This window comes from Octopus sinensis, linkage group LG1 (genome assembly GCF_006345805.1).
Source record: "Octopus sinensis linkage group LG1, ASM634580v1, whole genome shotgun sequence".
In the NCBI taxonomy this organism is placed as follows: Eukaryota; Metazoa; Mollusca; class Cephalopoda; order Octopoda; family Octopodidae; genus Octopus; species Octopus sinensis.
Window position 1 is genome coordinate 14,642,358 of NC_042997.1, and position 16,711 is coordinate 14,659,068.

The following is a 16,711-nucleotide window of genomic DNA, read 5'->3' on the forward strand; positions in this document are numbered from 1 at the left end:
GAGGCCTTTGGCAATATGCCATGCTTGAGAAAACCCATCAAGCCAAGTGAAATCATAGTCATGACAGATACTAGTGTCATGCAACTGGCACCTGTGCCAGTGGCACATAAAATCACTCATTACATTCTTGAAGTGGTTGGCATGAGGAAGGGCATCCAGCCATAGAAACCATGTCAAGCCAAATTTCAGTTTCCATCTATTGAATTCACTCATGAGACTTTAGTCAGCCCAGGGCTATAATAGGAGGCACTTGCCCGAAGTTTCATGCAGTGGGACTGAACTCAAGGCTACATAGTTCAAAAGCAAGCTTCTTAAACACACAGCCATGCCTGCACCTATCTCCCTCTCTCTCCCGCTCTCTCTCTCTCTCACACACACACACACATATATCTATCTATATACACACACATATATATATATATATACACATAAGCCTAATATTTATATGCTGTTATCTATATCTTTATTTCCTTTGAACTTTACTATTCTCTCAAAGTTTCTAAATTTTTATAATGTCAACAATTTATATATGTATATATATATATATAGGTGTAGGCGTGGCTGTGTGGTAAGTAGCTAGCTTACGAACCACATGGTTCCAGGTTCAGTCCCACTGTGTGGCACTTTGGGCAAGTGTCTTCTACTATAGTCTCAGGCCGAGCAAAGCCTTGTGAGTGGATTTGGTAGACGGAAACTGTCGTATATATGTATGCTGGTGTGTTTACATCCCTGTAATTAGCAGTTTGGCAAAAGAGACCAATAGAATAAGTACTAGGCTTACAAAGAATAAGTCCTGGAGTCGATTTGCTCGACTAAAGGCAGTGCTCCAGCATGGCCACAGTCAAATGACTAAAACAAGTAAAAGAGTGTATATATATATATATATATATATATATATATATATATATATAGGGTTTGGACAAAATAATGAAAAACACCTTAAAATTTCAAACAAATTTATTTTGATATTGGGTAGGTCCGCCTTTGGCGGTAATTACAGCTTGAATTCTATGAGGTAAGGAATCGTACAAAGTTTGAATTGTTTCCAAAGGAATTTTTATCCATTCTTCAGCTAAAACAGTCTCTAGTTCTTGTAGTGATGATAGTGGGGGACCCCTTATTTGTTTTTCTAAAATGCATCATAAATGTTTGATAATTTTGATATCTGGGGACTGTGGTGGCTAGATAAGATGTTTAACTCCACTAGATTGTTCCTCGTGCCATTCAGCAGCAACTTTAGCTGTGCAAATTGGTGCATTATCATCCTGAAAAATTGCATTTCCCTCCAGAAACAGTTCTGCAATCATAGGATGAATTTGATCAGATAAAATGCTTAAATAGTCTTGACTATTAATTCTGCCATGAAGGGAAACTATTGGGCCAGCGGATTTCCAAGATATAGCTCCCCCAGATCATCACAGATCTTCCTCCATGTTTAACAGTTGGAAGAAGGAAGTCTGGGTCAGATAATTCTTTTGGCTGTCTCCACATGTATACTTGACCAGTGGTTGGAAATAAGGTAAAGGATGACTCATTCGAGAAGATAACATTCTTCCACTGCTCTAGGGACCAATTCTTTGCAACATTTGTTTTTAAAAGTAGTGGTTCTCTCATTGCAGCCGTCCCGTGAAGACTGGCTTCATGCAGCTCCCGGCAAACAGTTTTTCTGGAAACTGGGTTCTCAAGGTGGTCATTAAGCTCTGCAGTAATTTTGGGAGCTGTACTTATGTGATCCTTTCTAACAATTCACATAAGAGTCAGACAGTCCCTATGTGAAAATTTTGGTTTTCTTCCAGAGTTTTGTTTCAATGAGGAGGTTTTTCCCTCTTTCTCAAAGGCTATCATTACTTTCAAAACAGTACTTCTTGATACACCAAACATTTGAAATGTTTTCATTACGCTAACACCTGTCATACTAGCACCAGCAATTTGACCTCTTTGCAAGTCCAATAGATCTGTCATTTTAATGAATTTTAATTACCTTTTTCTGACAATATCTGAAAAGAAACAGCAATTTTAGCAAAACTTATTAAGCAACGCTGATAATAAATAAAAAGCATAAAATTAAAGACACTTTTGACAAAATAAACAAGCTTTTGATGGTTTTATAGATATTTCAAAATTATGATGCTATGATGCGAGATGTTTCCATTATTTTGTCCAACACCTGTATATATGATGAGATGTTTATCAAGTTGAGATGTATGAGATGTTTACCAAGGCCAGGGAAATAGATGTAGAAGTTTGATAGAGGAGGATAGGGGGAAAGTATGTAAGGTGTGGCTTGTTAGTAAGTTATTGTTGAGAGAGTTTGTTTGGTTGGGAAGCAAGCTTCTTACCACACAGCCACACCTGTACCTATAACATTATACATATTCACTAAATCACGCTCTCCTTATTTAATTCTCTTCACTAACAAATATATTTTTTTGTTTTGCAGATGCTGTATCAAAATTTCTCCTTACATTCTCTGTTTATAAGAATGCTAAAAAGTTGCTAAGTACAAATCAGCCAGATGGTACATTGACCTGTATACACGGCATTCGATTCCTCAGCATGACCTGGGTCATATTAGGTCACACCTATATCTTTGGGATGCCAATTTGGAGTAAGTTTTTAACTTCATTTAACCTTTTCGTTACCAACCCGGCTGAAACCGGCTCTGGCTCTGAGTACATATGTCTTGTTTTCATATGTTTTGAATTAAAATCTTCCACCAAACCTTAGTCACAATTTATGTTCCTAAAACTAGCTGAATGATAGCTAAGTTATTTTACTAAATTCTTTGTTATATTTAAAGTAATTGAAAGAAACACAGAGCATATCAAAATAAATACAGCAACAAAAGGGTTAAGACATAAACAAATTCTATTGAAATCTCAAGACCTTGAGCTGACCTGAAATATTCTAAAACAATATACAATTCAGTACAAGTTAATATGTAATATACTTTATATTTCTGTTTTGTATTTGGTTTCCAAGATACTTGATGCAAGCTTGTATATTTGATTTATTGACTAAATGGTTAATCAAACAACTTCTTAATTGATTAAACTAACTGACTAATAATAAAAAAGTGAAACAGAATCAAAGCAAGTGTTTATTATTAACATAATGACCCACCTAGGCAACAACAAAACCATGTAGTTGTGTGTATCATAAAATAGTTACTTCCCTTCCTGTCACATAATTGTATCTATTTTCTTCAATGAAATAATAACAGATTTATAAAATAATTTGGCTAAAAATACATATGCCACAGACACAAGAAATATTCTTATTAAGGAGAACTCACTATGGAGTTCAGAAATATTAAGTTATATAAGTATACTTAAATCAACTTAAAATCAATATTTCTCATCAGTCACAAAATAAAATGTGTATTGGTTTTGCGTTCAATGATTTGGAGAGGTGAAAAATGAGTGCCACTCAAATAATGCATAGGACCTTCTCTGTTCTGAGTATTTGAGGGTACAATAAACAGTTTTTATAGCATTGAATTCTTAGTTATTACTACTTATTATCGGCTTCAGAATATTTATTTTCACCAAAGTAATAAAGTTTGACTAGATTGGCAACACTTTTGATATAGTTTACAAGATTTACTAAAGAATGCATGTCTTAACTGTAGTGAGTGCGCGATTTGAATATAGAGGCACCTACCTTCTCTTCGTAGTGACGGAGACCCTCCAGAGATGACTAGTCCTTCCTCACAGCCCCGACCCGAACACTAACGATAGCAGCTGCTAGCCCAAACCCTTAGCGACGTCCTCGCATGTCTTGTCACCTCCACGACCCACGTTGGAAAGGGCGATTTCCGCTCGCTGCGCACGCCTGACAGCTGACCCCTTCCGCTTGCCCCGCTTCTGGTCAACGCACCCGGCTGCTGACGTCGCGCCGCGCACCACTATCTCTACCTTGCTGCTGCCTCTGCAACGGATTTCGCTGCCGTCGACCGCCCGGACACTACTCACCCCGTTCCATTCCTTCGTCACCCTCGAAGTCACCAGGGTGGTCGTACAGCCCGTATCCACAAGGGCCTTGAACGTCTCCCCCTCGGCCTCCACGTCAATCAATGGCAGCGTCTCCAATAGCGCCTCTACTCGTTTGAGGGGAAAGTTCGAGAGGCAGCAACTTCCCCACGGTCGTTTCCCTGGCCGCAATCACGGGCAATGTGCCCTGTCTGCCTGCATCGATAGCAAACGGGCCCCGGCTGCGTACAGTCCCGCGCCATGTGCGGTCCCTGGCATCTAAAACACCGTCCTGAGAACGGCCGCTCTCGTTGCACGGTGAGCTTCTGTACCTCTTTCTCGGGACGTCGTCTGTCACCGCCATCGCTATCGCCTTCCGCCCAGAGTGTCTCGTCAATGCGCGAGCATGAGCTACAAGTTCGCTCAATGGCATCTTTTTAACCCTGGGCAGTCGTTGTAGGTGAATCCCTACATCGTCGGGGAACCCATTCACGAACGCCAGTTGGGCTGCTCTCTCCAGTCCTTCTCCGGCAAACCCGGCCAGAGTCGCTAGCCTTCTAGCTTCTGATGCAAAGTTGTCCACTTGGCCTCCCGTCCACCTGATTGCACCTAGCTTAGCGAAAGCTGTGTACTCGCATTCCGTGTATGCGTCACACAAACGTCGCTCTATATTCTCATCACTGAGCCGTTCCTCTTCATCCATCTCTAGGTAGAGCGACAACGTGCTCCCTTCCAAATACAGCGCCATAAGACTCGCCACGTCGCTTATGCCCTGCAGTCTCACCACCAGCCTGAATTTGCGAATCCATGCCACTACATCGCCTTCGCCGTTAAAAGGTCTGACGACGTCACTGGCGATCCTAATTTTTGCAGACATCGTGTTGAAAAAAATGTGAATGTTTACGAACGGCCGAAATAGCTTGTAGTGAGGGTGCGATTTGAATATAGAGGCACCTACCTTCTCTTCGTAGTGACGGAGACCCTCCAGAGATGACTAGTCCTTCCTCACAGCCCCGACCCGAACACTAACGATAGCAGCTGCTAGCCCAAACCCTTAGCGACGTCCTCGCACGTCTTCTCACCTCCACGACCCACGTTGGAAAGGGCGATTTCTGCTCACTGCGCACGCCTGACAGCTGACCCCTTCCGCTTGCCCCAGCTTCCGGTTAACGCACCCGGCTGCTGACGTCCGGCTGCTGACGTCATCCCACATTAACATCTATAAGAAATTAATAAACTGCAAGGTTGTTATAGTGAATTTTAAAAATTTGTCCAGATTCCTTTTCCAGGAAAACTTCCTGTTCTAGTTTAGGCACAAGGCCAGCAATATTGAGAAGAGTGGGTTAACCAATTGCATCAACCCCAGCTCTTGACTAGTATTTAAAAAGATAAAACAAAAATTGCCCTTACCAATATTTTAACTCAGAACATAAAGGGGTGTAATTAGATGTCACAGGTTATTTTTGACTAACACTCTAACAATTTTGCCCATCTGTCACCCTTCCTGTTTTATAAAAGAAGTAAACTTCTTGTTCTATTATTAAATTGTGGAACCACAGCTGAGATTTTTCTGTAGTCATGAACTTATGTAAAAGAATACTTTTCAGGTGAATTAGTAAAATAAGAACTAACACTTTGTTCTCTAAGACATAAATTCCAACTTTTAAACAGAAAAAAAAAAACTGAAATAATTTAAATTGTAAAATTCAGCATATTTATGACTATTGCTTTCGTTGTCTTTGAAAGACTAAAAAAGTTTAGAAATGATGTATTTCTGTTAATTGTTATAGAGAAACGGAGGAAGTTCTGGAATGACAAAACAGAACTTGTTGTCAAAAATATAATGAAAGTAAACCCAAAAGCAAAATTTTTGGTAATGTTATGGGTGACAGAGCTTTATTTTATATATATTTTTATGAAATACATTTTTTAAACATACGTTTTTTTTCTTTTTGTTCTTATTTTAGGAAACCTAACAATTATTCAGGATTTTGCAAAAAATTTTGCATTCCAAGGCATTGCAAATGCTATGGTCTCTGTTGATACATTTTTCTTATTGAGGTATGTAAATTTGTTAGCAATGTCAGTTTTTTCTTTCTTTTTTAGAAGAAGCAGGAACTTAGATTTCATTCAAAAGTACAAGATAATCTTTTTTAAATATAAAGGAGAGATTTTAGTCTACTGGACTAATTCCAATGCGTTACTGGTTTATGGCTACAAAAATGATGAAAGAAAAAATTTGACCTTGTGCTGGTGGCACGTAAAAAGCACCAACCAATTGTGGCCGCTGCCAGCCTCCCCTGGCACCTGTACCAGTGGCATGTAAAAAGCACCCACTACACTCACAGAGTGGTTGGCGTTAGGAAGGGCATCCAGCTGTAGAAACACTGCCAGATCAGACTGGAGCCTGGTGCAGCCTTCTGGCTTCCCAGACCCCAGTCGAACCGTCCAACCCATGCTAGCACGGAAAACGTAGGTTAAACAATGATGATAATGATTTTGGTATTTAGATTCAAAACAGTGGTCTTTTAAACATTATAAGCAACAGTTTGAGAGAGAGAGAGGGAGCCAAAAGAAAACAGGTCGAGTGATAGAAGTTGAACCAAAACACGTTTCCCGACTAAGCAAGCTGTGACTTTTCACAAGCTAATATATATATATAGATATCTACTCAACTGGTACTTATCAACCTTGAAAGGATGAAAGGCAAAGTTGATCTTGGCAGAATTTGATCTCAGAACATAGTGACAGGCAAAATACTGCTAAGCATTTCGTCCACCACACTAATGATTCTGCCAGCTCACCACCTTAAAAATTGTCATAATAATGATATTGTAATAATTATTTATTAATTAATTTATTAATATATCTTTTCATTTCACCTCATCAGTGGACTTTTGGTATCTTATGGAAACTTTAAAGCTTTGGAGAAAACAGAAGGTAAATTTGGCTGGGTGTACTATTACATACATCGATTTTGGCGGTAAGTATTTTAATGGTATTGCAAAATATCAATTTAGGATTGAGTTATTTGATACACTTATATTTTTTAATAATATTTGCTGTGTATACATGTATGCGTGTATGTATACAGACACATGCATGCATTCATACATACATACATTCATACATACATACATACACACACACATATATATACGAGCATGAAAAAATACCCTATTATTAATGTTGAAATTCCAACGACAGAGCTATGGATCTAGATTAGAAACTGGCTCTTTCTCTATTGGCAAGAAATCTTGAAATAAGATTGAATAATGACATGCATGAAGGCATACATACATACATACATACATACATACGTCACATCATATCCCTTTGGCAACATCTTTTAACCACCAAATGTTGAAGTGCATGCCTTGACCAAGTTTGCATACATGAGGCAGATAATATTATGGGACTTGAAAAGCAGCTACTTGAGCAGCACTTCTTCCCTGATAACCTTAAATACATGCCCAAAGAAGCTTCATGACTCTAGGGTGATTGTATATTAGCGGAGGACCATGCATGGATATGTTAACAGAAAGCTCCAGGATGACTAACATTGATAATCAAAGCAGTCTATCGTGGACTAACAGCCAGATTACTAACTCTCACTTTGAAGGGTATGCATTGGTAATCCAGGAACAGGAAATATCAATCAGATATCTGATACACAAAAGGGACAGGAAAAACACCAAAATATGATAACCAATACAGACTTTGGTGAGTTAACACCAAAGATATCACCCACATCATTAGCAGTTGTCCAGAACTGTCATTGCATTATTATCAACCAGTGCAACATGATATTGTAGTCAAAACATTGTATAATGAGATCTGTCAGAAGGATAATCCTGATGCCATAGTGATAAGAGGCCATAGCAACTCATAATATGATAGTGTACCGGTGGAATGTCCCAGTGAAAACCACAATAAAATGTACACATAGTAGACCAGACATAGTGATTTGGAACAGAGAATAGGAACTATGTACAGTTGCCCAATGGATGTCAGCATAAAGCTAAAGATCAGCAAAGAGTGGTTGGCATTAGGAAGGGCATCCAGCTGTAGACACCTTGACAGATCTGATTAGAGCCTGGTACAGCCTTCTGGCTTGCCAATTGTCAGTCAAATCATCCATCCCATACCAGCATGGAAAGCGGATGTTAAATGATGATGATGTGTGTATGTTTCCTTTAAGTGATATTCATTATCATATCTGATCATTGTATTTAATTTAGTCTTTCTAAAAATGTTATTGTACTAATTGGTTTATTTTATCTTTCACACCAGCTTGACCCCTCCCTACATGCTTGTTATGATGGTGTACATCCCTTTGTTTCGCTATTGGGGTGATGGACCTTATTGGCCAAAGGATGGCTTTGAGATAAATTACTGTAAAGACACTTGGTATTTCAACTTGTTATATATAAATAACTTTCTCTCAGATCCACAGAAAGGAATGGTAAGTTGTCTCTTTTTTTTTTATCTTTTTTATTTTTGTTTATCTTTTACTTTTTTTAGTCATTAAACCAGAGCCAAGAATGGGCATTGCCTTGTAGAGCTTAGTCAAACAAATTGATATTAGTAATTATTTTAAAATTTGGTGCTTAATCTTATGGAGGCGCATGGCTTAGTGGTTAGGATGTTGAACTTATGATAGTAAGATTGTGGTTTCGATTCCTGTTGCTGGCAGTGTGTTGTCTTCTTGAGTTCATTTAACATTGCTCTAGTCCACTCATCTGGAAAAAACGAGTAATCCTGCGACAGTCTGGCATACTATCCAGGGAGGAATATGTGTGCTAGGAAACCCAGGAAACCAGCCCTATGCTCCTAATGAAGTATTGCGGACTAACCAACTTCTCCTATTGGCCTCCTCATTTAAACCACTAAATTACAGGGATGGTCATCAAGCTATACTCTTTTACACGTTTCAGTCATTTGATTGTGGCTATGCTGGAACACTGCCTTTAGTCAAAGAAATTGACCCTAGGACTTATTCTTTGTAAGCCTACTACTTATTCTATCAGTCTCTTTTGCTGAACTGCTAAGTTGTCAAGCAATGGTGAGGGTACAAACACTGACACAAAGACATACACACATAAATATATATATATATATATATTTATACAACAAACTTCTTTCAGTTTCTGTCTACCAAATCCACTCTTAACGCTTTAGTCGGCCCGAAGCTATAGTAAAAGACACTTGCCCAAGGTGCCATTCAGTGGGACTGAACTCAGAACCATGTGGTTTGGAAGTAAGCTTCTTATCACAAAGCCACACCTGTGCCTACAAGCCATGCCTGTGCCTACTATGTGCAAACAAATTCAAAGACAAAGACGCATGTACACACACACACACACACATACACACACATATTTATGGTGGGCCTCTACTTGAATTTTTGTAGATTTATATATATTTTGTTGCATATATAACATGTATGTATATGATACATATATGATATAAAGGGAAGACAAAGAAAAAATGCAAACAAAAGAGAAAAAGAAGAAAACAAAACATCAATGCAGCACCAAGTGCTTCAACTTGTTGCACACCACAAGGTTCAACGGAACCTACTGAAGCAAGCCAGTATGCTTGTGGCATTACCACAAGCGATGATGAGGCTAAGGCATTGGAAACGCCAAGCACCCTCATAGGCATCACCTGACACCTGAGTGAGGCAAGCTGTCAACAGTGATAAAAAGTTCACCATTAGGGCCCAGTCCCTCCTTTCCCATCAGCAAAATTCACTCACAGGGCATTGATTAGCTTGAAGCTATGACAGAAGACACTTATCCATGTGCCACACAGTGGGACTGAACCCAAAACCATGTGACTGCAAAGTGAGCTTCTTAACCCCATATCCATGCAGGTCCCTAAAGCCACAGAGTTAAGTTTTGAGATGTATGTTGAAAAATTTCTGAAATCTGCTCATGTAGTTGGCCTCCTTGTTTATGTAGTTGATAGTGTTATTATGCACAATGCATAATAACACTCTTAAAATGGTTGACATTAGGAAGTGTGGTGTGTGCACGATTTGAATATAAAGGCAGCTACCTTCTCTTCCTTGTGATGGAGACCCTTCTGTAGTAGCTAATCCTTCGACACAGCCCCGACCCGAACACGAAAGATAGCAGCTGCTCACCCAAACCCTTAGCGACCGTCCTCACACATCTTGTCACCTGGACGACCCACGTTGGAAAGGCCCAATTGACTGCTGCCTGCGCACGCCTGACAGCTGCCCCTTCCAGTTGCCCCAGCTTCCGGTCAACGCACCCAGCTGCTGACGTCATCCCACAGGAAGGGCATCCAGCTATAGAAACCATGCCGAACTAGGCTGGAGCTTGGTGCAGCCTTCCAGCTTGCCAGCCCTTGTCAAACTATCCAAACCATGCCAGCATGAACAACACATTAAATAATGATGATGATGATGATAGGGAGCCTAAAACCTATAAGCCCAGGGGTTCCACTAGGTCGAAATCTGCCCCTCCTACCTTTGCTTCTCACTCACTGTATTCACCCCTATGTATTCACCCTGTATTCACCTCTATCTATCTTTGTCACAGTGCATCTTTCTCTCTCCCCCACCTCCAACTATTCATGGTTATATTATACTGTCGCTCTTCTCCACCACCACCACCTTCTATGTACTGACACTTATCGTCTCCTACTCCCTGACTCACTCCTACTTGCTTCACCTTCTTCCCATGCTTCACCTTTTTCTCCATAGACCTCAACCCATGCTCTCCATTCTCTGCATGCACCTCTATTCCCATCCCTAATTATCACCAATCCTCTTCCACACTCTTCTAAACTTACTCTTTTGTCAGTCCTTGATCTTCTATGCCAATTCTTTCTGTCTCACCTTTTTGAACCTTGAGGATACACCCTTGCATCTCATCTCTTCCATCATTTCTTCCCTTGCAACTAGGGTAGCTACATATTTTTGCTACAGTGAGACACCTATCATTTTCTAGCCCAATGGTACCCAACCATTTTTTGCCTATAGATGCCATTGATCCTTATTTCACACAGGTGGACCCTCATAGCCATTCAATGATTAAAAAATCCTACTATTATATTTATATGATTAAATATTATTAGGAAATGTATAAAAATAAAAATATTTTGTGTATAACCGGTTTTTTACACATATATTTTAACAAGCTCCCATATGGATCTTCATGGGTCTTATGGACCCAATTGAGAACCACAGCTCTGGCCTCTCAATACCTAGCAGAAAGCCCCCTCTATCAATACTTCACCCCCACTCCCAGACAAAGAGGTCTTGCCTTGTGAGTTACTTGGTGATGTCACTCATGCCACTTTGTAAAGTGGTTAGTAATAGAAAGGGCATCCAGCAGCAGAAACCATTCCAAAGAATACATTGATTGGAGCTAAACACAATCCTCTAGTCCAGTCAAACCATCCAACCTATGCCAGCCGTCAAACAACACAATCCAGTCAAACCATCCAACCCATGCCATCATGACAAAGAACACAAACGGAGGAGGAGGAGGAGGAGGATTTTGATGATGATGATGATGATTTTGATGATGATGATGATGATTTTGATGATTTTGATGATTTTGATGATGATTATTATTATTATTATTATTATTATTTACTATCTATAAACAATCATGAACTATCTGAATTTATAGGTGTGTGTATGTCTACTATCTTCCTGTAACATTCAACACATATCGTTAGTTTTTGTTATATTTGTAGCTATTTTTTCTTTTTTTCCTATTTAGTGTATGTCCTGGACTTGGTATTTATCAAATGATATGCAGTTCTACATCATCAGCCCTATATTCATTTTAGCACTTTATCAGTAAGTAAACGATTTCCCTTCCATATACAGGTCTTAATATCAGTCAACATAAACGGATTAATACTTACAAATGAGTTAATTCTCTTGTTATTATGGACACAGTCAAATCACCAAATAGTGGATCTTTAGTTTCACATCTTTATATAGAAAAGTGAAGTTGTGTGTCTGTCTCCTACGATTTAGATTCCTAACTACTGCCACATTTTGCAGTGCAGTGTAACCAAAAGCGGGTATCTTATAGTCGTGATTCATATCGAGCCCTTCTGGGTATTAGCGCGTGTCTATGATGAGTCTACGATTTAAAAAAAATTTACCATCATTTTTTCCCATTTTTAATTCATTTTTTTGCTATTATATAAGGGAAGAAACTCTCTAAAAATGTATTATTAAATCACAGAACGTAAAAAGCTACAGTAACACCCCCCTTTGTGGTTAGCCATATTGAGATGGCTATTATACTTTACATCTCTAAAAATGTTTATATAGTTATTTCCCTTACAAACCCGAGCAATGCCGGGCGATACTGCTAGTTTACTATAATACTATTCTATCAATAACACTTAATTTCCTTTCACATCTTTCAGATCTTTTCCGTTTGAACGGCAGTTTTCTCTAGGGGTGTCATATAAAATTGTCACCCATAATTATGACCCTAGTATCGATCTATTGCATTTCAATCTGTTTTAGGGTTAGGATTAGGGAGGAGGGTATCTTTTTTTCTTCACAAATGTAAATAAACCCAATCTGTTTCTTAAACAAGGGACATATTCATACAGCACAGAATGTTTTTTTACCTCAATGGACGTCATTGATTGGTTGAAATTGCAGAAATTGAAGAATAAAAAAACAACAAATATCTTACAAACTATAAAATTTTCTCAATAAATCCAAGAGAAAAAGATGTTTTATAAACACATTCTACCTGTATACGAAGTTTAAAATTTTTTAGTTACCTAGAAATTATGTTAAAAACTGCCGTTCAAACCGAAAAGATCCCATCTTTCTTAAACAGCTATGTTAGGCTGCATTTGTTGACTTTCTGTTGGAGAGGGAGTGCAACAAGGAGACTTTTCTGCTAGAAATAGCAGCCAAATCTATATCTATATCAACACACACACACATATATGCGTGCATGAAAAAATACCCTATTATTAATGTTGAAATTCCAACGACAGAGCCATGGATCTAGGTTAGAAACTGGCTCTTTCTCTATTGGCAAGAAATCTTGAAATAAGATTGAATAATGACATGCATGAAAGCACACATACATACATACATACATACATACATACATACATACATACATACATACATACATGAATTATGAAATGAAAGTTACATTATATAATGTTATCCTAGATACACTATGCCTGAATAATAATTGGGTTGGTCATAACTGAGATTTCTATATCTTCACAGCAGCTCACCAATAATTTGTCAGCAATTACTATATGATGTTACAATGGAAAATTACTCTCAAATGCCATCAGCATATAAACCAACTGTCAAATTAGTTCCATCATAATTAATGCATTGAGGAAAAAAACTCTAATTAATTAATGAATACTTATGTGCTAAAGAGCGAAAAAGCATCAGATCAACAACGAACATTATTTTATTCCGAGTGTTTGATGCATTAGATGTGTGCATTATTGTATGTCAATATTTCATCTTTTACTTGTTTCAGTCATTAGACTGTGGCAACGCTGGGGCACGCATCATCATCATTGTCATCATTGTTCGACCATGGTCGAGACAATGGAATTTACCATGCTACGCCAGACTTCATGGTCCATCATGGCATTACGGAAGTCCTGTTGCTGGATGCCTGTATCCCTGGAGATTACATCAGGGTAGGAGAGTGTGCGCCCTCTGGTATTGTGAGTAGATGGCTTCCAGAGGACATAAACACACCAACACCAGATGTCAAGTGACAATTGTGACAAATGTAGACACAAGATACGCACACACATATTTAGGTATAGGACGGGCTTCTTTCAGTTTCCATCTATCAAATCCACTCATAACGCTTTGTTGGTCCAAGCCTATAGTAGAATACACTTTCCCAGCTTCATGCGATTGGGAAGCAAACTTCTTACCAGACAGCCACACTAATATGATGTGTACAGTGAAATCTATGTAGATATGTGTATGTGTGTGTATGTGTATATATATATAGGTGTAGGAGTGACTGTGTGGTAAGTAGCTTGCTTACAGACCACATAGTTCCGGGTTCAGTCCCACTGCGTGGCACCTTGGGCAAGTGTCTTCTACTATAGCCTCGGGCCGACCAAAGCCTTGTGAGTGGATTTGGTAGACGGAAACTGAAAAGAAGCCCGTCGTGTATATATATATATATATATATATATATATATATATGTATATATGTATGTATGTGTGTATATATTTGTATCGCTTGACAACTGATGCTGGTGTATTTACGTCCCTGTAACTTAGCTGTTCGGCAAAAGAGACCAATAGAATAAGTACTAGGCTTCCAAAGAATAAGTACTGGGGTCGATTTGCTCAACTAGAGGCAGTGCTCCAGCATGGCCACAGTCACATGACTGGAACAAGTAAAAGTGAGAGTATATATATATATATGTGTGTGTGTGTGTGTGTGTGTATATATACATATATATACACACACATGCATATGTGTGTCTGTCTGTCTGTCAGTGTATCTGTGTATGTTTATATTTATTTCATAGAATTATGGACCAGTTATATGTTTATATCCATATGCTTCTATATGAGCCCATATACATATTTGTAATATTAAGATATGTATATGTAAGTATTTGTAGGTATGTGTATGTCTGTATGTATATATGTACGGAACAAACTGCTGGTATCAGTTGTTGGCTGTCAGTGCACTGCATCCTTCAAAACTTCCATGCTTCCTGAGATCCACCAACACTACACCTGATTTTCTCCTCTCCATACACACGCAAGCCTGACATTACATTGACATTGCTGCTCTCGTAAATCACAGTTACAATCTAACTGACAGGTTTCAGTACAGTTGTTGTCTGTTCAATATCACTCATGTAACTTGGATCAATCTGAAACTATGATAAAAAACATTTGTCCATGTAAACTTCTTATGTTTGGTGTTTGTTATATGCTACATTAGTAACTGAATGTTTACATATAACTTTGAAAAATCCTTAACACACTTTCTTCTTTTGATATAATTCCAGTTCAGAAATTGTTGGTTTTGTGTTAATTGGTGTTTTTTCATTGGCCCAGTTAATTACAACAGGGGTCGTTTCAACGACAGAAAAATTACCTCCAGTTATGTTTTCTCAAGACAGGTAAGTATTTGTGAAAATATTTCCAATACGAAAATGCTGATTAACTGATTCAAACTATTCAAGATAAAAGTATCACCTGTCATACCTGAAGAGTATCGATGTAGGTTTAATTCAGATTCGAGCGAGGTCATTGCCAGTACCGTCTGACTGGCCCCCGTGCCGGTGGCACGTAAAAAGCACCCACTACACTCTTGGAGTGGTTGGCGTTAGGCAGGGCAACCAGCTGTAGAAATTCTGCCAAACCAAGATTGGAGCCTGGTGCAACCATCTGGTTCGCCAACCCTCAGTCAAAATCGTCCAACCCATGCTAGCATGGAAAGCGGACGTTAAACGATGATGATGATGATGATTGTTTCACAATTTCCTTTAGAAAGCTATTTTTCAATGATGGACAGTGGACTTAATCTGTCATCCAGTTTAACACCATTATGTAAAGTCAGACGAAGTGCTGTCATCTGTTAGCATACTACAGAACTAATCTGGGAACCTTTTCATGCTACCTAGTATATACATAACTGTATGTGTGCATATGTTTGTATATATGTATATATATATATATATATATTTTAATTTAGAATAATTTGAACCCCTGTTATGCTGGAATTTTTATTCCCTAAAAAATAATATTCATATACACACATATATATATATATATTTATATATATATATATATATATATATAATATATATATATATATATATATATTATATATATATATATATATATATAGATGTGTGTATTTTTCCCTTGTTAACAATTAACACAGAAAAAATAGATAAAATAAAGAGGTTGCAACTCCTTGTTTTTAAAGGTAGAAACTTCAGGTTTACGTGAAATATTTTGTAAAATATATAAATAAATAAATGAAGTTTAACGCAGGTGTAATTCAAATACTTTTACTTCCAACACATTTCGAAGATGTCACTGATATTATTCCAAAAGAATAAAGTGGTATAAAACAATGTAATCTCTTCAGGGAAGTGAAAAAATGAAACTCATTAATAAGATATTTTAACAGAAAATGATGGATATTTGAATTACACCTGCATTAAATTCCATGACTGCATGTGTACTGTTGGCGATTTTGTTTCCTCCGTCTTCCCTTCTCTGGATCTTTCCTTTTCCTATGTTTCTGACGAAGAGCTCCACTCGAAACATTAAACCCTCCTTCCTGAGCGTCCAATAATACTATATTTGTTCCACGTCCACGCGTTGTTGTGTTTTCTCTTTGTGTTTTCATGTTTGGATTAGCTATGTATATTTATATATATATTCAAAATATTACTGAATTTTTAGTCAATATGTGCATATATCTATTTCAGTGACATCAGCCAAAAGTACTTCACAGATATTTATGTCAAACCATACATCAGAATCGGGCCATATCTCATTGGAATTCTCGTTGGCTATCTTCTATACAAAAATAAATGCAAAATGAGGATGAATCGTGTAAGTGTTACGCTACTCTTTGTACAGACTAGGGGTTTTCAACCAGGGTTCACATGGCCCCTGAGAGACCATATGAATTTTTGAGGGTCCATGCAACAAAATAGTAAATTATGGATCTACAGTAGTATTT

General features: G+C 38.1%; 2 protein-coding genes across 2 annotated transcripts in view; one reads left to right on the forward strand and one right to left on the reverse strand.

Moving 5' to 3' along the window:
• LOC115218554 (nose resistant to fluoxetine protein 6-like) overlaps positions 1 to 16,711 on the forward strand; it is a 66,470-nt gene that overhangs the window by 34,122 nt on the left and 15,637 nt on the right. Inside the window, exons 6-12 of the mRNA XM_029788454.2 lie at positions 2,441 to 2,608; positions 5,939 to 6,032; positions 6,862 to 6,954; positions 8,265 to 8,436; positions 11,735 to 11,814; positions 15,018 to 15,131; positions 16,455 to 16,581. Of these exons, the coding sequence (XP_029644314.1) occupies positions 2,441 to 2,608; positions 5,939 to 6,032; positions 6,862 to 6,954; positions 8,265 to 8,436; positions 11,735 to 11,814; positions 15,018 to 15,131; positions 16,455 to 16,581 (848 nt within the window). The remainder of the gene's footprint in view (positions 1 to 2,440; positions 2,609 to 5,938; positions 6,033 to 6,861; positions 6,955 to 8,264; positions 8,437 to 11,734; positions 11,815 to 15,017; positions 15,132 to 16,454; positions 16,582 to 16,711) is intronic.
• Positions 1 to 16,711, reverse strand: part of LOC115214562 (solute carrier family 66 member 2-like) — a 221,412-nt gene that overhangs the window by 16,543 nt on the left and 188,158 nt on the right. The window lies entirely within an intron of this gene.